The 24,120-nt window shown below is 42.8% G+C and overlaps 3 protein-coding genes across 11 annotated transcripts in view; 1 reads left to right on the forward strand and 2 right to left on the reverse strand.

Annotated features, from left to right (window-relative positions):
• baiap2a (BAR/IMD domain containing adaptor protein 2a) overlaps positions 1–442 on the reverse strand; it is a 72,077-nt gene extending 71,635 nt beyond the window's left edge. For all 5 annotated transcript variants that reach the window (XM_052049670.1, XM_052049672.1, XM_052049669.1 and 2 more), the window contains exon 1: positions 251–442. In XM_052049670.1, the coding sequence (XP_051905630.1) occupies positions 251–322 (72 nt within the window). In that variant the 5' untranslated portion in view covers positions 323–442. The remainder of the gene's footprint in view (positions 1–250) is intronic.
• LOC127590232 (G-protein coupled receptor family C group 5 member C-like) overlaps positions 1–7,563 on the forward strand; it is a 140,807-nt gene extending 133,244 nt beyond the window's left edge. The window contains exon 3 of the mRNA XM_052049741.1: positions 7,457–7,563. Within this exon, the coding sequence (XP_051905701.1) occupies positions 7,457–7,518 (62 nt within the window). The 3' untranslated portion in view covers positions 7,519–7,563. The remainder of the gene's footprint in view (positions 1–7,456) is intronic.
• A 1,756-nt stretch (positions 7,564–9,319) lies between these two features.
• Positions 9,320–24,120, reverse strand: part of carm1 (coactivator-associated arginine methyltransferase 1) — a 57,162-nt gene continuing 42,361 nt past the window's right edge. The window contains exons 14-16 of one of the 5 annotated variants that reach the window (XM_052049661.1): positions 14,018–14,095; positions 10,412–10,480; positions 9,320–10,296 (exon numbers count right to left, since the gene is read on the reverse strand). In XM_052049661.1, the coding sequence (XP_051905621.1) occupies positions 10,157–10,296; positions 10,412–10,480; positions 14,018–14,095 (287 nt within the window). In that variant the 3' untranslated portion in view covers positions 9,320–10,156. Of the gene's footprint in view, positions 10,297–10,368; positions 10,481–14,017; positions 14,096–20,186; positions 20,787–24,120 lie in introns of those variants that run through there. The other 4 variants (XM_052049663.1, XM_052049662.1, XM_052049664.1 and 1 more) reach the window with 4 other exon arrangements.

Here is a 24,120-nt window from a genome sequence, read left to right on the forward strand (position 1 = left end):
AATAGGCTAAGTGGATTGGGAATCAGGGCCTTCATTCTGAAATGGATCGTGCACGCACGCGTGCGTGGTTGTGTTGATGAAAAAAAGAGGATCAATTAATCAATTGCCACGTCGTCAAACATTTAACCAAGTGCGAGGACAGCATTCCAAATTGATTTGAGGGGGTATAAGCGACGTATTGTGCGAACAAACTCAAATGTTTCACTGGCAAAAGCAGCGCACAAACTTTATTCATCAAGCAGCACCTTACCTTGTAGACATTTTCCGTCACTCGGTGAACCTCGTCGGTGCGAGACATCGTGCAATCTTCGGCCAGGACCATAAAAGATCTTTCCTCCAAACGAGTATCCGCGTGAAAACTGCAGGAAATTTGGTTAAAAGGGGAGCTGTGAGGCTGGGGGACGATGTCGCACGGGCGAAATCCGACTGCAACTGAACTCACCTTTCCTCTTCACGGACAGCTGACTGCCACGCGGCGCCTTCAATGACACTCGTTTCTCATAACTTCTCCCACGTTCCACATCAAAACCCAGAGCCTCAACTCGACCATTTGTCCAACACTTTAATTACAACATCTGTTTTTAACATGGATGACATGACGTTCTTCACGAGTGCACGCAGAGGCGCGACTGAAATAGGAACGGTGGTTTTCCTACTGTCAGAGAACGCAGCATCCTCCTTCGATTGAAGCGTACATTTGCTGGCGGCCGCCCACACGTTTTTCTTGCAGTTGACTCCAAGTCCTTTATCGTGCTGTAAGCAAAACGTCACCTTTTCGGCTCTATTTACCCGTACAAATGAACAAAACACGCGCTGATTTATTGCAATGTTACACTGGAATGGGTGGTCTTCATATACTTAGTGATAACTGACCATTACAACACGCAAGTTTATTTTTTGCCCTTGTACGGTGCAGTATGCACATAAAGACTGTTCCTCGGAATGGTAATTAGTATAGGGATATAAATTGCATCCAAGACGGAGAGCTCCTTTTGCCCATTTGTTTTCGATTTATGGTCTCAAATTGCGCGCGCGACATGACCCGATTTACGTACATATTAATCGTAAACCGAGGAACTCGCGATATTTTGTCACACTAATTTAAAGCAATACTGTACTGTAACGCAAAAGGCCGACTTTTAAGCGCGAGCAGTGCAAAAATTAACTGAACAAAGAGCGCCGCTTTGTGGAGTGATGGGTTTACGCGTACACACATTCAACACAAAGGCGCGGCGGCAGGCTCCGTACGGACCAAGGAGTCGAATGCGCGCTCTCGTCGGAAGCCTCGCTGAAACCTGACACGGCGCAATGAAGGTGAGGGCCGGCGCCAGGCTGGCCGAGGTGGGATCCCGCCCCCGCGGGGCATGTCTTTCCGGGTGCACCACTGGCCCGCCGCTGTGTCTGCGTGGTGGAAGGACAGCGTACGCGATAGGACCCGAAAGATGGTGAACTTTGACTGGGCAAGGCGAAGTCAGGAAACTCCGGCGGAGGCCCGCAGTGATCCTGACGTGCAAATAAGTCGTTCAACCTCGGTCTAGGGGTCAATTACTAATCGAAGCATCTAGTACATAGGTGTCAAACTCAACTCTGACCCATATCATTCTATGTGGCTTGCAAAATCAATTCAAACATGTCAACTTCAATGGTGCTTGCTAAAATCCCGAGCATTTTCTTGTTACCAAACCCATCATTACAGTAACTTGAACAATAGTTGATTTAAAGTGTTATTCTTGACTTCTTTATATGGTTTCAGTCATAATGGCCCTTCAAGGGAAACGGTAAATGTGGCCCTTGACAAAAATGAGTTTGACATCCGTGATCTAATAGGTTGTTCTCCCCGAAGTTTCCCCCTCCGCCCACAGTATAGCTGGTGCTCAAACAGCAGTGTTATCCGGTAAAGCCAATGATGAGAGGCCTTGGGGCCAAAACGATCTCAGCCTATTCTCAAAACTTGAAATGGGTAAGAAGCCCGATTCACTGCCGTGGAATGCGAGCCGCCCAGTGGGCCTCTTTTGGGAAGCAGAATTAGCACTGCAGGATGGATCGAACGCCAGGCTAAGGCGCCCGATGCCGACGCTCATCGGACCCCTGTAAAGGCATTGGTCAAGATGGACAGCAGGACGTTGGTTATGGGAGTCCGAACCCGCCAAGGAGTTTTTAAAAACTTACCTCGCGAATCAACGAGCCTTGAAAATGGATGACGCTTGAGCATCGGGCCCACAGCTGGCCATCACCGATAGAGTAACGCCGCGAGGACTCGGCTGCGACAAGACCATAATTGGTATTGGAGTAATCCAAAAGTACAATCATTAAAGGTATTTAAATTACATTACTTCAATAGTACGACACTTAGACAACATTACTAAGTTTGGTTATTGTTTTTTTTTTAACCAGGTAGCTAGTATCTGTATCGAAATACATTTTATATGTAACCCTCCCAACCCTGATTCTTAGGCTAGGTTCATACTGCAGACAAATGCAACCCAGATCAGATTTTTTTGCCCATATGCGATCTATATCTGATTTTATCAATTACAGTCTGAACGGCTCAATTCCGATTTTTTTTTTCAAATCCATCTTGGGTCTCTTTCATAATGTGGTCCTTGATCGGATATGTATCCGCTTTTTGCAATGCAACCTCCGTCCGAACTGCCATGTTATATATACCCGGCCTGTACAACATCCAAATTCCAAAATGTGGGCGGTGGGTGGTGAGCTTCGGGGTGCGATTGTCCATGAATCTACACAGTTGTTTTGAGTAACACATTTTCTTACGTAAACACCAGCTTTAGCGACGTCGTATCTTCTACGCGTGCGGGTCACTTTAATGATGCATTTGGTTCACACACCAGACAGACTGAAGTCGCATTTAATATGTAATGTGAAGGCTTACAACAACAACAACAACAACAAAAATTGGATGTTACCATAAAATCTAAATTGAGGATTAAGACCAGCAAGGTGCACCTATCCTTAGTTTCTCATAAAACTGTCAAATGGTGTCTGACTGGCGCAGAATGTTTTCATACCCAATTGGGTTGCTTGAGCATATAGATCTGGCCTACTCTATTGTATACATACAAAGTGCTGTAAAGTAAACAAAGCCAGTCTCTGGGGATACAGAAATTAAATAGCCTGTAAATGTAACAAGTGAGGACACCTTTAGTTTAAGAGGAGGACCAAAAAAAACATTCGCAAACTTGTGTGTATACATGTTCAAAGCTGAATTGACTGCACTTGAGCATACTGGATTACATGCAAACTTTCTGTGGACTGATGAGTCAAAAACTGAACTTCTTGGAAGATGTGCAGCCCATTACATCTGGTGTAAAAGTTGAATAGCATTTTGTTAAAAAGAACATTATTCCAACAGTGAAGCATGGTAGTGGCAGAGTGATGGTCTCTGGCACCTTTACTACCTCGGGACTTGGACAACTTGCTGTGATTGATGGAACAATGAATTTTGCTGTCTCCCAAAAAATCCTGAAGGAGATTGTCCGACAATCAATTTGCATCCTCAAACTCATGCGCTCTTGGATCATGCAGCAGGACAAAAATCCAAAACACACCAGCAAGTCCACCTCTGAATGCCTAAAAACAAACAAACAAAAACAAAATTACGTTTTTGGACTGGCCAGTCAAAGTCTGGGTTAGAATCCCATCAGAACCAGCAATCTTCGCAGCAGTACCAGTCCGGTTGATGGCACGAAGGCGGGGAGGAAATGTTGTCATGGACAGTACCTGAGCCTTCAGCATTTGAAAAGGGAAGTGACACACAATATCACATTCCTTATGTACTCAGAAGCCACACATTCTATTAGAAAATAACTTGTTGCTGGAGCACATTCATAATTTGCTTCTTCTAAATTGTTATAATTTCAGCATCTTGTGACTATACCTTATAGTCTTGTATAAATCATTCAAGAAAATATTACCTACCAACTTACAAATGTTTTTTTGTTTGTTTTGTTTTTTACAATTAGAGAGCACTTCATATATTGAGCGGACATGAAGAGTTCACTCGATTTGAAGAGTTCACTCGATTTGGATATACAGCCTTTTAACGGCCCACGATATTTTGTGGCCGTTTATTTTGCGTTTTGTTCACAACATGTCTAACCAATCAGTGCAACAGAGCGTGACCCAATTGGCAACTAGTTTTTCTGCAAGGTACTAATTGGAAGAGGGAGCTGATTGGGTAACACAAGAGATCACCCCCCCCCCCCACACACACACACCCTTTGGAATACAACAGCAACTGCTCATAGCATGTACTCCAAGCTATGGAGAAAATAAAGTGTTACATACCTGGAATATTCTGGCAATTTTATCCACAATCACATTGCATCCCTTGAGCGCCAGCCTTTTGTTTCATTTAAGAAGGATGTAACTCGAGTCCATTGTACACAATGAATTGTTTACTTCACTTAGGCCATGCTGGCGACAGTCGATGGCACTATCCTGTGCTTCCTGCAATGCGTAGACTGAAAACCATAAAAATTCAACATTGAAAATGGAAATGCAGAAATTCAAGCACTTTCCAGAAAACTCCTAATTTTGATCCCCCCCCCCCCCCCAAGGTCATTAAACTAGTCGTCCTATTTTTGTTTTAAAAACGATAATTGAAAATATAACCCCAAATGTTCATTTTGAGTTGCTTTTCAGAATTTAAATTAGCATTAACAGCGGTACATGGATCCAGATAAAGGCATGTTTTCCGTGTTTCAATTTCCAATTTATAGAAGCGATACAGGCGATGCCTCATTCCGGCTCAATGGAAACAGCAACATTGCCTTCTGGCGGATGGAGAAGGAATAGCGTTTCAACACATGCAAATATTTTCAACTATTGTGTGTGTGTGTGTGTGTGTGTCTGAGTACCTTAAAACTGTGTAAAACATTTGTTTCAAAATCAACGAGCATGCACACTGATCCACAAACGCACATTCAACAATTCACAAGTGGAATTGAATATTTACAAAGGACAAGTCATGATAAATGCTCATACAACATTAACATGTAAATTGTGCATACATTTGTGGACCTGAAAACCATGAAAGTCGCATGTACTGTATATTTGTGGATTTCAAAAAATATGTCAATATTGTGCATATACAGCATTTGCGCAGCTCAAAAACTAGAAAATCACTGACATAGTGGATCTCAAAAACACGTGAAAATCACAAATATAGTTGAATCATTTTGAGACAAATCTGTCCCGATACTCAGGCTCATAATGAAAAGCTGGACCACAATCTACAAAAAAAAAGGTCAAACAAAAAAAACCTCAAACCGATAATGATTAGCGTTATCATAACGCTATTTTGAAAAAGTAATGCTAGCATGGTAACAGACAGGGCTAATGTAGGCTTGTTTGGAGTCAAGACAAGACAGTGCTCCTCTTGTGCACAAGAGTGAGGACCCTGTGGCTTGTGTCAGAGACTCGATGAGGGGACGTTTTAGTCAAGTGAAATGAGGTTGCATTTTTAAAACTGCAATCTCTCCCTTTAGAGAGGACACATCACGCTAAATCAACTTTAAACAGCTTTTCACCATGTTAAAATAGGAATTCCTCACCAAAAAACACCGCTAAGGTGGTGGTTTCCTCGATTCCCCCATCTCTGAGAATTCCTGTTCATTCCACCTCTCTCAGCGACCGCTCTGCCCAATCCAAGAAAACGACTAGGTACTGACTTTTCTACGTCACAAAATGAGGAACTACCCCCGTACCGCCCCTGAAGATTAAAACTCATTCAATCCCAGCCATTTTCACTGGAGCAACCCTCTCAATCCCAGCGTTTTACTGGATTTTGATTGATCTTGCAAGGCCCACAGAATATTTGGTTCTAATGCTGTATATACATGGAGCCTACCAAAATAAAGTTTGAATCTCTTCTTTCAGCAAAAAAAAAATAATAATAATTTGTTTCTATCTTTTTCCATTCTCACAAATTAGCAAAGTTTCATGGAAATGGCGATTCCTGGGCAAAAAACGGAGAGAAAGAACTTTTTGTAAAAGCTCGCATTTCAATCACGTGAGGCACCACTGCCACCTACTGGTCGCTTTTTACATGATTTACAACAGCTTATTCTCATTCACAGATTGCATCAAATCCTCGTCCTCTCTATGACTAAAAAAAAAAAAAGACTGACGTACAAGTGCGTCCTTGGTAGGCGGGGCCTAATTTTAAAAAGACGTACGTCTTGTGGAATGAAAGCGACACGGCCAGTTTCTCAGAGCAGCCACCAGTGAAACTCTTTGATTTTGCAGTTGGGCAGAAAGGGCTACTTTCACACACTGAATCCAATTCTCTTGAATGAGAGGTCTCCTGTGCCAGAGCGTAGCGTCGCCGTTTCCCCAACCCAACGATTGTGGCTCCCGCCTAGGAGATGGTGGTTTTGGGGAACCGCCAACCGGCTTCAGACGCCGCAGAGTAAAGACCTCGACCCGTTGACTTGCAGGGGCAGTCAAATGAATGTTAGTGAGATCGGAGTGTTGTGTGGTGTGGGATTGTCTGGGACTAACGGAAAAGCGGCACGAGTCTGCCAAATTGTAACAACAGTTCATTGACTGATTTGTGGGTGGTGTGCAATAGAACTCTGGATGTCACTTTGTATCTGTTTACGCAGCCGCAATGTCAGTACAGTAGCAGCAGCATGCCAAAGACTAACAATAGAGAGCAGCGCTAAAAGTGTTTATCTGTCTACATTTCGCCCGATTCGATTCACATCTCACTTTGGTGAAAAGGACATAATGACAAACATGCGCAAGATGGACAGGATAGTAGTTATTACTGATCTATGAAGCTGCCGGCAGGTGTGGGTTTTTTTTTCTATCGTGATGATAGGTAGGGATCATGGCCGGATCTAAAATTACAAGTTGTACCATCTGGATTTGTTATTCCCCTTAATGTGTGGTCAATATTACCATTAGGCTTCACACTGCTCTTGCACTGTTATCAGCCATGCTAGAATCTGCAGATTCGGCGGCAGCCACCGCTATCATTCATCCCAGAGGAAGTATTGTTGATCAATTATCAAATTTAACACTGGAATATCTATGAAACTATAGCAACAGAAACAAGAATTGTTTATGGCATAAATGAAAAAGACTATTTCCCGCAGATTTTGTGTGTGGTGTGAGACGAGCTTGGGCTATTATTTTGGGTATGTTAGCACCCGCTGATTCAGCCACCTTTTGCCATGATTTGTAGAATAACCCTGTCACTCAACAGTGTGATCGCTAGTTTACTTTTTGCTATCCATTGGCTATGCCTTGGTTCTTCTTTTGGTAGCTTGTAGAACACTGACCCCTTCTTTTGCCTCCTCTTGTTGTGGCACCATTTACTCTAATTAGCGACATGTTTTCTATACTGCCAAACTGCTGCTGTTTATGTTTCGCTCAGTGCATTTGGGGACGTCAACGTCCGGAGCTTTATAGGGCAACGTCGTGAAAGGGGTGTACCAGCCTCATTGGGATAGGTGTTTTAGTAAACCAGGAGTCTTACTTCCAGGTTAGGAAGTAGCCAAAGGAGCCACTAAAATAACTCAGATTTCATAAGAAATTAGCTTGCCGTTGTGCCTAAGTGATATACCAGGGGTTGCCAACCAGTCAGAGAAGAAGAGCCAATTTTTTTACTGAGTTACTGCAAAGAGCCACATCATAGCCTTCCTCGGGCACGCGCGTGCACAGTTTTTTGGCCAAAGATCGACTTTTGAAGCAACCAACTTCTCACGAACGACCCAATTGCGCGGGTGCCCACCAGTGCACTCGCATATGCATGCACACCACGATGAGCAACAGTCGGAATGGGCCGAAAATTAATGAAAGCTCAAGATACAAACAAATATATTTTTTTCCCCACGCATTTCCTCCTCCCACCCCGTGCAGTCGACTTGGGACCAGTTCGCTGGGTCCCGGTCAATTCTGATCGACGTATTGGGCACCCCTGCCTTAAAATCAAGAGGCAATTCACTGACTAGCTTAGCACTTAGAGCGGTAGTTTGCGCACGAGCGGTGATGCAGTCATCTGATTGGTTGCTCTCTATGTCAATCAAGGAATGTGATTGATGATAGGCTGACGGAGTTCTTTGAATGGCATCGCAACTGCCAAGGTGTTTTCGACGCTTGTCGTGTGAGAGCCCTGGAGCCGCATTGAACCAGCCAAAGAGCCGCATGCGGCTCGCGAGCCGCGGGTTGGCCACCCCAGTGATATCCAATCATATATATGCCTGTAGTTCATTCATTCATCTTCCGTACCGCTTGATGCTCACTAGAGTCGCGGGGGGTGCTGGAGCCCATCCCAGCCGTCTCCGGGCAGTAGGCGGGGGACACCCTGAATCGGTTGCCAGCCAATTGCAGGGCACACATAGACGAACAACCATCCACGCTCACACCTAGGGACAATTTAGAGTGTTCAATCAGCCTGCCATGCATATTTTTGGTATGTGGGAGGAAACCGGAGCACCCGGAGAAAACCCACGCAGGCCCGGGGAGAACATGCAAACTCCACACAGGGAGGCCGGAGCTGGAATCGAACCCGGTACCTCTGCACTGTGAAGCCGACGTGCTAACCACTGGACTACCGGGCCGCCCTTCATTCATTCATTTTAGAGTTATTTTCAAGATCCTTCTCTTTGTTTTCAAATCTCTGAATAATCTCGAGCCACCTTACCTCTCTGAGCTCATCCGCCCCTACACAACTGCCCGGCGCCTCAGGTCTGTGGACCAGTCTTTGTTAGAGGTACCAAGAGCAAAACTGAGGCTCAGAGGGGATCGAGCCTTTTCTGTTGCTGGTCCCTCTCTCTGGAATGACCTCCCACTGAACATTCGGCAAGCCTCCTCGCTGCCCATCTTTAAAGCCCTCCTCAAAACTCGTATTCTTTGGCGTTCGACTCAGCATGATTTGTCCTTGATTTTACTGCTTGGTGCTTTCCACCGCCTTTATTACCGATTCGTCTTTCTGTTTATTGTGTATGTTAAATCGCTCCATGTACAGCACTTTGTATGCAGCGATGGCTGTTCGAAAGTGCTCTATAAATACTGTTGACTTGACTTGACTTGTAGTTGAAACTGTTGGAAGCTGAACCCTTTCAGGGACAGCAGTTACTACAGTGGACAGCGTATCATGTTATCAGGTTACAGGGTGCATGAAAGGTCTAACATATAACATACTTGGGTGTCTTGAAAGGCGCTTATAAATAACATGCATTATTATTATTATTATTATTATATATGGCCCCTTTAAGATAACGGCCCAGCACGGGGTTCAGTGAAAGTCATCATGAAGAGCCGGAACACAATCTACAGCAGACAAAGAGAAAATAAGAGGTGCATATTTATGTCATGGCCCAGCATACACGTTAACAAACGTGTGATCCATTGAGGGTTGCATCAAGACTACTTTTATGAAAGACTTCAAACAGAAACACATCAATAACCTAAAATCAGGTAATGAGCAGAACATAAAATAATCATACAAAGGTTCGGATTACCAAAGATAATTTTCATTACACTTCAGGATATAAGTGTCCCTGTATACATATACACCACCCTTGAGGACATGGTGCAAATGTGTTTTTTTCCTCACTTTTTGTCTGACATAACATGATGTAAAGACGAGCCCCGCCCCCACCCCAGAAAGGAAAATTGTTGACCATGATGTAATGAAGAGCTGGGGGTACAACTCCCTCTTGCAGCTGGTGTCGAGCTCTCTTTCGCTAACACACTAGAGAAACACTGGAGACAATGCATTTCGCTAAGAAGAAGAGAAATTAAGGTGATTGATATGCGGGGCGGGGGGGTTAAGAAAACTGCTGCAGTTCATCAATTCATTGGTGTGCAACGAAGAGGCCTTATGAGACAAAAACAATAGGGCGTTTCAGCCATGTTAAAATGAGTCGGACGGATATGAGCATGTTTGAAAGATGATGTACAATATTGGACAGACAATAACAAGAAGGAAGATGTTGAACAAGGAGTTAAGTGCCAGGAGAGCACTGGTTTTGGTATCGGCTGTGGTCCGTGGGTCAGTTGGAATTCAGGAGTGGCAGGGACTAAATGAAGTTGATTTTTTTTTGTTCTGTTTTTTTTTTACAGGGGAGTCTTTGTCATGCAGAGATGGGCAAGTTAAAGGGGTCTTTGCAAAGTCTTCATCTTAACTGCCATAATGCATGGTGTTACTGGGGATGACCATGGGAGAGGCCATAGAGATTGCAGCACCCCCCAGGGTAAACTGGTTGGTGACCGGATAGTAAGCACCACTGCTACTGGGACCTGACTGGCCTGTTGTGGCTCCTGAAAAACAAAATGGGGCATTACATTCAGTACTCTCTCTGACCTTCGGCATGATAAATATATGTTGCTTACCAATGTGGGCTTCTGCACTGTGTTAATTATTAACTGGACATACCCTGGACAATTCCTGTGCTCATGATGGAGCCCATCCTGGAGTGGGTGTGGTTCACAATACCTGTGTTCACTGTGAACAAAACAAAAAATAAATAAAAGCAGTCATTTGCTGTCCGATGAAAACGTTAATTGTACAAAGCACCACAGGGTTTGTATCTTTTTTTTTCAACAATATTTACTGTGACTTTTTCAAAATCTTTTCACTTCATTTCCAAATCCAAAACAAGAAAAACATTGTCGGCTTTGCCTCTAAATCGAACTACAGACTTCTTCATACAGTTTGTCATGTTTTAATACAACAGCAACACGAAATTTTAAATAACATGAGATGAACGATCTGACCTCTCCACCCCAGAGAAAAAAAATAATAAAAAGGTGCTTTAGAGCTATGATTTCCTAAATCAGTATTTATGTTGTGTCAACATCATACATTAATTAAAATATACAATGCATACAATGCGTTATTTTTCAAGAACTTGGAAAATGCATTTTCGATTCCCGTAACTGAGAATTTACATGACCATACTTTCATACAGTACTTGTCAAAAAACATTCAACACCACCCAAAGCCATGGCGAGACTTTTGTGCGCGCTACTGTACACGTTGCGAACAATCAGAAAGTATTCACAATGCTTCACTTTTCACATTTTACATGACAGCTCTTCATAGAAAGGAGATGGAGGTTGCAAACTGAACCTGGGCATGTTAATCCATTCGGGGACAGTGGTTACGATAATGGACAGCTTAGCATGTTATCAGGTTACAGGGGGCATGAAAGGGTTAAGTGACAAATCTCTCGATTTTAAATCCCATGTAAGGTGGCTTGTAAATAAAACTGGCACACCTTCTGTAACTGCCCCACGCCCATCTTTGTGATTTTATCAGGCAGAAAAGTACACGATAGGATTCATTGCATTCTCAGAACCTCGTTTTGCGCTGAGTCCCAAACACCCAGAAAAAATTGATCGTCCCGGTTGATCTGTGACTCCACGCGCACCCATCGAGCAAGATGGGCAGCTTTTCCTTGTCACCCTTCGGATGTTGCTGCGCTACGGCAGTCCTTGCGTGGATGGATAGTTTCATAAAACGAAAGCACCCAGATGGGCCTCTTTGAAAATGTTGGATTTTCATTTTTTCTGCGAGCATTGATGCCCTCCGTCGAATGGCAACTGTAGAGAGTCTTCTCCAGGCGTGTTCTTTGATCACGAATCCATTGCTTGAGTTGGTCTTCCAACGCAGGCCACCTAGCCTTGTTTCAATGAAAACTCCGTTTCATCTGCTTGACTTGGCGAAGCTCGCTTTCCTGCTTCCTCCATTTGTGGACCATGAATTCGTTGATCTTATACTCTCTCGCTGTTGCTCGATTGCTACGTTCCTTCGTGTCACTGATTGCTTGCAGTTTGAACTGTGCTTTGTAGATGTGTCATTTTTGGGATGTTGTTTTGCACAATGCACATAACGTCACTATATACACCTACTGTGGGGATGTGCTTCTTTCACATCCAACCTTCCCCCTGATTTTGATGGTTTTAAGATTCGTTACAACATGAAACTTTGTACACACATCACGCCCGGCATTATATTCCGGACTACAAGTAGACAGTTTTTTCCAAAATTTGTAAACTTCCAGCTTTAAATGTGACATGGTTTTATTTATGCATTTTTACTGATGAGCATCAAGCCGTCATTATATCCCCTCATTATTGTTACATCGGACCAATGAAATTACTAAACATGTCACAGTAGACCAATGAAAGTGTCTGAGTCCACCCTCATACTGAGTACTCATCAGCTATTTCCGTTTGGAACAACAAGATTTGCAGTAGTGGAAAGAGACGGAAAGAGAAAGAGAAGGAAGGAGAGAGCGAGAAACACGCATGTGTGGTTAGGAGTGCAGGTGGCTGTGAGATGGAGGAAGTGACAGTCAAAATAAGCAGATTTAAGATTCACTAGAAATTGGAAACAGCGCCACCTATTGGATAAAGGAAAATATGTTGTACTTTGTTTTTCTCCCAGCAGGTTGACTAGACTGACCTCATATTGACTCGAAATGCTGTTGCTGTGGCAAACCACAGTTCAACAACAACAACAATACAATACAACACAATACATGCTGATTTATAGAGCGCTTTCACAACAGCGGCAGCTGTAACAAAGCGCTTAACAACAAAAACAGCAGATTTTGAGGGTCTAAACATGCACAAAATCTCATGAAACTGCAAAAACATTAGTCCATGGTTGTACGTGTCACCAAGATTGAGGAAATATTGGAGGTATATGTAACAGCCGGAGACCTACTAAAACATCTCAGAGCCATATGCTAAAGCAGGGGGGTCCAGACTACGGTCCGGGGGCCATTTGCATCCCCCACCATCCATTTTCAGCGATCTGAGAAAACCCCCATCAAAACAAAAGGGGGGAAAAAAAAAAAGAAAAAAGACATTTGACATGGGCCACAAGGTTACTTAATTAACCCTCGTAGTCCACCGTTTGCGATAAATGCAAAATTATGTCTTTGAATCAAAGGCAAAGGCATTCGGAAAAACACGAGAGAGCTGAAACGTATGGGGGGGGGGATGACGTCACCGGCTGATAATTCTCAGGCATTGCAGCAATAATAACAAAGGTTTTGATTCCGTAATCTTCACAATTTACCCCCCAACCCACTTCTGTCAATCCTGCGGGCGGGGTTTTCGAGGAAGACTGGGCCTCCACAGTCATTGGAGACACAAGCACCAGGAGCCGTCGCCCTGTCCTGGGGGCCGCATTCCTCGATAACGAGGGCCTTCACCGACCGACCGACATATTTTGCACCATCGAGACCCATTATAATTCAGATTTTTGAATGCATCGTAAACCTAATGTGTAAACATGCATTTCACGCGATTTTTACGTCAATCGCTTCGTTTTCGCTTGAACAGACGTATACATGCCACATTGTTGGGTTGAGGTCATTCCAATTGTGCAACTTTTAGGTGCCGCCAGAGGATCGCAAATGAGTTTGCCTTTTTGCAGTAGGCTTCAAACGAATGCATTTTACATGAACACGTCCGGTCGGGATTGTTAGTAGGGCTTGGTTGGGACCTCCAGACACAATTTTTTTTTCCTTTTGCAAAAACTAAAGAATAAAAAATCCCAAAGAACTAATAAAAACTATATATGTATGGATAGCACAGGTGCCTCTGAACATTTTCAGTGTTTGAGAAAAAAAAAGAATGTTTGTATAACACAAATACATCATTAACAACATTGTAAAACGCATAACTTAGGGTTTTTTGTTTCGAAGGACCTAAGGGTTAAAAAAGGTGAAAAGGGATAAAACTGCTCACTTTTGCCTGACATTCAAACAATTTCATTTGATTGTAGATTCTTACACACTGTTCCTATCTGAGATCGGCATTTTTTTTTTTTATTTACGGGCAATTTTAACACGGTTAACTAAAGGACCTATGCTGGAAAATTGATTGTAAGACTGACTCCACATTTTTTGTCCTTGCATGGAAGTTGACATTTGGCATTTTGATGGGAGCCTTGTCAAAAATGTGACAGTGCTGACAGAATTGTAGAATTGCATTAGACAGTGACAAAACATGGAGAAAGACGTACCTAGAGGGATAAGGTTGTTGTGAGAGACTGATGGGCCACTGCCAATGACTGTACTAAGGTCATAAGCTCCAGGCATTCCTGGATGGGACGATAAGAAACACAGCAGTCACCAATATTAACAAAGAAAAACATCAATCGCATCGCAGTCAAAAGAATAAGCCTCAAACATCCACACTGTCAAAAAGTTATCATAACAGATCAAATACCCAAAAATGTTAGGGTGATTTGGCTTTTGAGTGAGCTTGTAGGATGAACATAAAACGCACACAAAAAAATATTCGGGCTGCAACAATGAATCAATATCATTATCAGTTCATTGTGTGCTGGAATTAAGTCAGTCACCGGCTGCGTTGCGCCATGTATTCTGCTGTAGAATGCCGAGAGCAGAGTGTGTTGGAAGTAGAAACTTATGGCTAGAGCCATAACACAGAGTGGTTCAAGAGAATTTGAGTATTTCACTCTCCACAGCACGATGTCACGAACGAGCGCACGTGTGCAGGTTGAAATAAACTGCTTTGACCGCGCAAGAAACAGTAAATTAAATATCCGATTATTGCCAGACAACTTTATATATTTTGTGTAACATAAATTTGTATCGGACAAAAAAAAAACAACCCAAAAACAAATATGTCTAAAGCCGCAAAAAAACAAAAGCCTTCTCTTAGCCTTGTAAGCCTGTATCTATATTAGCCTACTATCAGAATGACTAAGTTGGTTATTTTTTTTCTTTTTATTTTAATTTTTTTTAAACAACCTCTAGGTACAAATAAATGTCAACAAAATGCCCCCCAAATTTTAAGGACCCTTATACAATACTGGGGACAAATTTGAAATTTGGGGGCAAATATTTGGAGATTAATCACAGCATCTTAGAGTATTTCAAGAAAAAGAATGATCACTTTGATAACTTAATTACAATCACTGGTCCACCAATTCAAGTGATTGGACATGCCAAACGGGCAGTATTCATTTCTATTATAATATTACTAGCTGGTTCGCCGCCCTCCGGGCGGCTCATCAGCTAGTTCCTGCGGGAGGCTGGTAAGGTGGTGGTTCACCGCCCTCCGGGCGGCTCATCAGCTAGTTCCTGCGGAAGGCTGGTAAGGTGGGCCTTCGGCCTACAAAAGTGTTGTTGGTTGGTTCAACTTTTTGTTCATCTTCATTGCTTATCGCGAAAATAAAGAGATGTTTAGCTCTACTAAATAACTAACAATTTTATTGCAATGCTTGTGGGTAGACAACATTTTTTCGCTAAGATGCCCGCGCGATCGTAGTGAGCCACTGCCTGAGCGGCGGAGTGGCGGCGCGCAGCGGCGCGGTGAAGTAGGTACGTTTTGAAAAGGGACAGACGGAAGGACAGACCGCGTGCGGGACGGCGCGCAATATATATATAAAATAAGATATATGGCATGTGAAGGCTTAAATCAGGGGTCGGCAACCCGCGGCTCCAGAGCCGCATGTGGCTCTGTAGCACCGCTCTAGTGGCTCCCTGAAGCTTTTTCAAAAATGTTTGAAAATTGAAAAAGATGGGGGAGGGAAATATATATATATTTTTTAATATGGTTTATGTTGGAGGAAAAACATGACACAAACATTCCTAACGCTTCCTGGCAAAGAATGGGAGTCTGGAGGGCCGATAGAGGCATTTTAAAATGGTACACGTGAGCTACATAGTTAACACGCTGCAAAAGTGCGTCGAATGCCTCCACATCTGGTCTCGACAAAGGTAGGTAGGCATGTGTGTGTAATTGCGTGCGTATGCATGCGTGTGCGGTAACGGGTCGATCGCGGGAGGTTGGTCGATCAAAAAGTAGATGTTTGGTCAAAAAAGGTTGGGCACCCTTGCTCTACAGGATGCTGTGCAGGGAAAAATATAGTATTTGTAACCACTTAGCCATTCTGATAGTAGGCTAATATAGATACAAACAGCATGTGTTGCGTTACAAGGCTAAGAGAAGGCTTTTTTTTTTTGCGGCTTTAGACATATTTGTTTTGTTTTTTGTTTTTTTTGTCCAATATGGTTCCTTCAACATTTTGGATTGCCGACTCCTCGCTTAAATAAAAAAAAAAACATGTTTTGGTGCACTTTTGTAGAGCACTGGTTCTAGATAAAACTACTCGTAGTGCATAAAAAAATTGAAATGCTTTGTTCTTAAGTATTTAGAAATGTTTATTCATCTATCTATACATATTTTTTCATCTAAAGTAGAGATGGCTACAGAGCCCAACTGTCCCCATCATTTTTCGCAAACAATGAAGTGAATGGGCTATTAGGGGATAAGAAGAAGGGGGAAAAAAAGACAGATTCACCTCAGTATGCAAGCAATCTGGTGTGTCACTCAATATCAACTGGTGGGTCCAAGGGACACCGTATCAACGACTTGAAGTCATATCCGTTCTAACATAGCGGAGTATATTAAAATTAAACAGGGTAATTATTTTGTCAAATACAGGATGAGACACACAAACGGCAACACCAGATATTTATCAAACTTCACAATATTGCTCCTTTCTCCATCAATACTTGAAGATGGGCAGCTGGAGATGCACTTTAAATCCCTTTGAGCTGTTTCTTTTTGGTTTTTAGAGGATTTGCTATGCCAGATTAACCCATCCGACTCAATTTATAACTGTTCTTCCAAATTTTTGGGAACGAGTCAGCTTTCCACCACAAATTGACGTTTTTGGTGGAAAACGTTTCAACTTTAAACTGTTCAGCTGATACCCAAAATTAAACATTTTCTGCATTGCCCCCTAATATACATATACATATACATATACATATACATATACATATACATATATATATATAAGCGGCTGGATAGCTCAGTTGGTAAGGCATCGGTTTGGCATACGGGAGACGGTGGTTCGAATCCCTCTTGGGGCAAAAATGAGCACATAACACCATCCAGTGTGGGTCCTTGGGCAAGATCCTTCACGCTAATGCCTACCTCATACAATGATGAGAGACAATAAAACGAATGACATGCCGGCTCAGACGTCGCCCGGCCAAACAAGGTCTGCGTCAGGTGCTGGGGAACCAGAGCACCTTGATGAAAAATGGGCTACTGGAACAAAGCGGAGATGGGCGAGAGGCAATAACATGGCTCTGTTGGAATGCTACTACTCAAGCAACCCTAGTCAGAGGGGTTACATGCAGAGAATGTGGGCTGAATGGTTACTTCGAAACCCACAGTCACGGTTGACCACGAAACAACTAGTAGCTCAGTGTTCCAACATCCACAAACGGCAACTGCTGTCACAACTTGAGATTGATGAGGTACAACGCAGGTTCCATGGCGAAGGGCCCCAGGCTGCCAGATCAGAGGAGGAGGTCATACAAGAGATTGGGAGGCAAGCCCCAATGAATGCAGATGATGAGATTTGGTGGCCAGCCCCAATGAATGAAATGCTGAGCGAGGCAGCAACTGACCTGAAAGCTAAGATCATGGCGAGAATGAAAGCTGGGCAACCTAGAAACCGATTACAACGGCTATGTGAAGTACCATCTGAAAGTCTCATAGAAAGTGTGAATGCAGCACTGTGGGCGATCCCTACCGTAACGATCACAGAAACCAATGAGCTGATATACGCTTCAGCATCAGTGATCCTGGAGACTCTGGGCTATAAGAGCAACCATGGAAGCCATGAGATACGCTACCCACCATGGAAAAGACGGTTGGAGGCTAAGATCAACCATGCATGGAGGGTTCCATCCCAAATCCAGCACCCTGAGACTGTACGCAAGCCGAAAGGAAGGAGGCCGGGGACTAGTGAGTGTGAGAGCCACTGTCCAGGATGAAACATCCAAGCTCCATGAATACATCAAGGAGAAGGCTCCAACGGATGACGTACTCAGAGAATGCCTCAGACAATGGGGAACAGAAGATGAGGCGCTGGAAGAGGGACCATCATGGGAGGACAAGCCCCTACACGGGATGTACCACCGGACCATAACTGAAGTGGCTGATCTCAAGAAGTCCCATCAGTGGCTAGAGAGGGCTGGCCTGAAGGACAGCACAGAGGCACTCATCCTGGCTGCTCAGGAACAGGCCTTGAGCACCAGAGCCATCGAGGCCCAGATATACCACACTAGACAAGACCCAAGGTGTAGGTTGTGCAAAGAGGCACCTGAGACGATCCAACACATAACTGCAGGGTGTAAGATGCTGGCAGGGAAAGCCTACATGGAACGCCATAACCAGGTGGCTGGCATAGTCTACCGAAACATCTGTGCGGAGTATGGACTGGAAACCCCAAGGTCAAAATGGGAAACACCTCCGAAGGTGGTGGAGAATGACAGAGCGAAGATCCTGTGGGACTTCCAGATCCAGACTGACAAGATGGTAATGGCGAACCAACCAGATATCGTGATCATAGATAAAGGGCAGAGGAAAGCCGTTGTAGTGGATGTAGCGGTCCCAAGTGATGGAAACATCAGGAAGAAGGAACATGGGAAACTCGAGAAATACCAAGGGCTCAGAGAGGAGCTGGAGAGAGCCTGGAAGGTAAAGGTGACAGTCGTGCCTGTGGTGGTCGGAGCACTCAGGGGAGTGACCCCCAAACTAGATGAGTGGTTGCAACAGATCCCTGGAACAACATCGGACATCTCAATGTGCAGTGCTGGGAACAGCAAGGATACTGCGCAGAACCCTCAAGCTTCCTGGCCTCTGGTAGAGGACGGACACCACCCGAGGGGTGAGATGAGGATTTTTTTTTTATATATATATATAAAATAAAATGTGTTATCTATATCCATATTTATATTGCACTTAATTGAACTTTGACATTGAAACTGTAACATTTATTTTGTGAATGCAAACACTTTGTTTTTCTTATTTCTTTTTTCTACCCACAATCTTGCTGCTGTAGACTGTAAATTTCCCCAGTGTGGGACAAATAAAGGTTATTTTATATATAAATTAAACTAGAGGTGCGAGAAGCTATAGAGAGACCTCACGGCCCTGGCAATGTTGGGACAGGCACGTTGGGATACTGACATATTGGAATTGGAATTTTTAGAAAATGAAAGAACCTCAAATTAAATATGAGCTCTATGAAAGGTCTAAAATGAGGCCAAATTGAGAAAGTAAATTAAAGATGGCAGATTTCCTGTTGAGTTAAGAGTAGTTTTTCTAGATCTTGGGCTGTTACATATGCCTCCAACTTTTGGTACACTAATCTTCGTGGAATGTTCTACCGGAGCAACTAAGCTATTTCTTTAAAACTACAAAGATAATAGTGATTATTTGGCCAAGCATGGCGTATGAGGCAAGTTTCATGTTTTCACGAATGTTAAGACCAAAAAAATCAGTGTCTTTTTTGTGGGCAAACAGCATTCGCCAAAATAAAAAGGGTTGCTTGTCCTGGTCGTCTTATACATTTGAGGATGAAACACCCACATTTTCAAGGCAATCGGATAAAACCTCTCAGAGATTTTTAAAAGGTGACCATTATAAAAGAACAAAAATGAGTCAAATGTGAAAGAAAATTAAAAATGGCAGACTTCCTGTTAACCTGCGCACTACAATAGCACCAGGAGACTTTGGGGTAAACCTACAAAATGTTATCGATTTTGATGACACGTACAACCAAGGCTGCTTCGCTAAAAAATGGTAGAGTATGCTTTTGAGCCATTAAAAGAAAAAAAAGGCACATACGAAGTTAATCTGGTTAACCTGCTGGGAGAAAAATATCCAGGAATAAAACATTTCAGAAAATAAACATTTTCTTCAGGCAGAATGTGGTGCTACCACTATGATAGTAATAAGGTTGTAGATGTCTTCAGACATGGAAATTTCAAATGTGGCAAATCTTTACAAGATACGATCATGTGGGTCAATTGACAGCAGCTTTTGTAGTTACGGGGATGCCAACTTTTAAATTCAAAACGGCGACCTTCCTGTTGGATTTAGCATGTCTGAAATGTGTACACTCCCTTTTTGTTGGTTTGGTTTAGCACCTGTTGGAGGAACATGACGCGTAACTTTTTGTATGTATGGAATAATTAGTTGCCGAAACAAGTTGGGTTAGAGCTTGTGCGTTTTGTTCATGCAGTCCACATCAAACCGTAACCCCTGTATTGAACAATTCGATACCAGAGATGTATTGTTGTACCCCCATATACAGTGTGTACACACACACACACACACAGTCACCACCAAGAGTATTGAAATGGCAAGTTTGATTCCTTTATTATTATTGTATACCGAAGACGTGGATTTCCGATCAAAAGATGAATACCAAACAAGTTCAGAATTCCAGCTTTTATTTCATGGTATTTACATCTAAATTTACACAATTCATGATGAAGCAAATTTTGTTTGAAGCCAGCCAGTTTAAGTGAACACAAGTATTGGAACAGACATTATTTAATTAACCTAAAGTGAATAAAATGTTGTATTGATGGCATAACCCTAACTTGCAATGTTGTATTGATGGCATAACCCTAACTTGCAATATCTGCATCAAGCCTGCGACCCATTGATTTCACCAGGCGGTTGCATCTTCATTTGAAATGCTTTTCCAGGCGTTCACTGCAGCCTCTTTCAGTTCTTGTTTGTTTCTGGGCGTTTCTCTCTCCAGTCTCGTCTTCAGAAGGTAAAATATTGGGTCGATTGGATTAAGGTCGAGTGATTGACTTGGTCAGTCTATGACCTTCCACTTTTTGCCCCTGATGAAGTCGTTGAAGTGTTGTGCTGGTATTGTGTTTTGGGTCATTGTCTTGTTGCATGATGAAGCTTCTCCCAACTAGTTTGGATGCTTTTTTCTGTAAATTGTCAGACAAAATAGTTTTGCAGACTTCAGAATTCATTCTGTTGCGATCGTCTTTTGTCTTCATATCATAGCGTGAGTTTCTGTTTTGCAGCTTTGAGTCATTTATTTATTTTTGCATCATATTTCATCAAAATCCCAGGTGCTGGAGTCAAACACACACACAGTGTTGAAATGGCAGTTTCTTTTTTGATCAGTCAGATTTTAGATTCACACCACTCTGCGCCTTCATAACGTAGGCTCTAGTGATATATATTTTCAAGGTGCGGTATTCAAGAAAACTAGACATTGTGAGGTTAAGTCAACCAACACTAATGCTATCTTAGCTTGTTCCAAAAAAGATTTTTTGAGGGGTTGGGGGGGGGGGGACAAATTTCATGGACAATATTGTTGGTAGCCCTCTGTTAATGTAAGGAAACACCCAATTAGTTATTCACGACATCACAAATTTTATGAAATTCAATCAATGAACATTATACATTGTTTCTGAATTGTGGTTCAGAATCAGAATCATCTTTATTGACCAAGAATGTAAGAACACACCTGAAATTGTCTCCAGTAGTTTGAGCCCCACTAGGATTACAGGTGTGGGATTACAGGAGTACATTTAGCTCGCTGTGTTAACACAGTCTGTGTTAACACACAGCGAGCTAAATGTATAACATAAACAACATTTAAGAGAGCACTTCTTACATCATGTAAAATTACCATTAGTGCTGTAGTATCTAAGAATGACAGCTGTGCAAATGATGGAGTGTCCAGTAGTGCAGTAAATATGATTCAATGACAAATATGCAACTGATGCAGATTCCTTGGGCACCTGAAATGTCCAATGGTGTCAAATAATGATCAACAACAGTTATTCAAGTACCGTCTTTTCTGCACGAAAAGGCGCACTGGATTATGAGGCACACCTTCAATGAATTGTTTATTTTGTAATTTTTTCTCTTAAACGCACCGCATTATAAGGCGCAATCTACAATGCATCCACTCGACCCTTCATTTGACTCAAGAGGCATTCACGACCTCCAAAAAACGTAAATTAACGATTACTTCAATGAAACTATGAAAATCAAAAATACAGTAATGCATCAAAACAGAAAATCAAGCGAGGAAATCACAAAAAAAAACTCTATTACTATTATACCCTAAAAAATTAACACCAGAGCTCTCCTTTTTTCGGAGCTGCAACAAAAAACGTATTTAATAAAGCAGCGACAGTTCACTGAACCATCAGCAAGTTATAACATTGGAAGCATCTCTCCAGGAAGGAGCCATCTTGGAGTCGATGTATTACCGTAATGACCATGCAAATGACGCACCGGATGTTAAGGCGCTCGGTGAGCTTGTAAGAAAATGGAAGACTTTTTGGTGCACCCTATAGTGCGGAAAATAACGGGACCTAGAAAGGTGGAGCTACAAGCATGAATAGGGTAATACTGTCACAAAGGGATGTGCAAAATTGACAAGTTTAGAAAATGTTTTCATGGAACAACTAGTGAAATGTTTAGGGAATGGACCGCAAGAGGGAAGAAGCTATTGGAATGTATGATGGGTTTTGTGTGCATAGTTCAATAATGCCAAGGTGTGGGAAGGAGCTGGAACAGATGGTGACCAGGATGTGGAGGGTCCAAGAGAATTTTGCCTTCCCTTCTCTTTGTTCTTACAAGTCCACAGGAGTGGGTAAAGGGTTACCGGTGGGGTTATTTTCCAGCAGTCCTAACTGTCCATTGCCAGCACCAAACCAGACTGTGATGGATGAACAAACAACTGATTCAATGAGATTTGTGTCGAATTGTCTCAACAGCTCCTGTTGGCGACTGTATTTCCTCAGCAGCCGCAGGAAGTACATGCTTTGATGGGTCATTTTCAAGATGGAGAAGATGTGCTTCCACTTCAGGTCCTGAGAGACTATTTGCTAGGAACGTGAAGGTCTCGACAGTTGACACAAGGAAATTCCTGAACAAAATTTCTTGGTTGTGTGGTAGCAAAATTGCTCGATTAGAATGAAAGATTTTCCTAAAGCCCACGATCATCTTTGCCATTGTAAGAATGCTCAGCTCCAAGTTGTGTGAGTGACTCGTCACAGTCAAGGAGGCCAATGGCGGTGTCCCCGGCGAACTTTCAGAGTTTTTCTAGCTGGGCACGTTGAGGTGCAGTTATTTGTGCAGAGGGATGAATGCAGTGGAGACACATCCTTAGGGGGCCCTGGTGCTGATGGTGCATGTTGATGATGATGTTGTCTCCTTCAGCCGCACCGACTGTGCCCTTCAGAAATCTGAACATCCACTGGCAGATGGCAGGAGACACGCTCAACTGCAGATGAGGAGTTCAGGGCTGATAGTGTTTAGCGCAGAGCTGAAGTCCACAAACATGATACTCACATGGAGTGGAGCCCCATGTTAACTGACTCATTCACTGACTTCTTTGCTTGGGAGGCAAAATGCAGGGGCTCTAGTAAAGATCCAGTGATGCTCTTTCGGTGGTCCAGCATGAGGATGTCAAGGAAATTCATGCCCACAGAATTCAGACTGATATGTCTGTCAATCAGTTGGAAAATAATGTAATTCAGATCCCCCCTCCTTTAAAATTTCTACTGTGATTTAATTTGCAATTATTTTCTCAAGATTTTTTTATCAACAAACAGTGTGACGTGGGGGCCCAAAATTTGTGTGCTATGAATAAATAAAAAGTGAGATTTTCATGGGAATTTTCGGCCAACTGTATTTTGATTATTAAGCCAGGACAGTTAAAAAAAACATTCCCGATGGCCAACAGATGCCAGCATTGTAATCTCAGTGTGGAGCTCAGTGTGTGTCACAACACAGGTTGGTTAGGTAGGTTAGGTTAGGTCCTAAAACATGGCAGACTCTTCGAAATGCAACAGAAGCAGTTTGTGATGACAAAGGTATTTGTCATGTTAATTATATCTCAAAGAATGTCATAAAAGACAGAAAATATGACAAAGATTATTTAGAGGTACAATTGACGGCATGATGTACGTACACCACAGTAAACTCAGTTGTTCTACGATAGTTTGATGCCTACCCTCACACACATTCACTCACACTCACCACAGAAGAGAGGCTGCAGGCGACATGCAGATCGCTCCATACAGGAAGTCCAAATATGTAAGTAGTTTATGAGCCTCCTGGGATGTCTGTTGTTAACATTTGTCAACTGTGGGCTTGTGAAGCCCTTTGAGACTTTTTGTGATTAAGCGTTATATAAAAAAATTCGACTTGACTAGAGAGAAAATTATAGACAAGCATGTTTAATGTAAAGGTTATAGGTTAAACAAAGCGTGTGATGGAAAAGTGGTTAGGACT

This window comes from Hippocampus zosterae, chromosome 17, assembly GCF_025434085.1.
Source record: "Hippocampus zosterae strain Florida chromosome 17, ASM2543408v3, whole genome shotgun sequence".
Classification (NCBI taxonomy): Eukaryota; Metazoa; Chordata; class Actinopteri; order Syngnathiformes; family Syngnathidae; genus Hippocampus; species Hippocampus zosterae.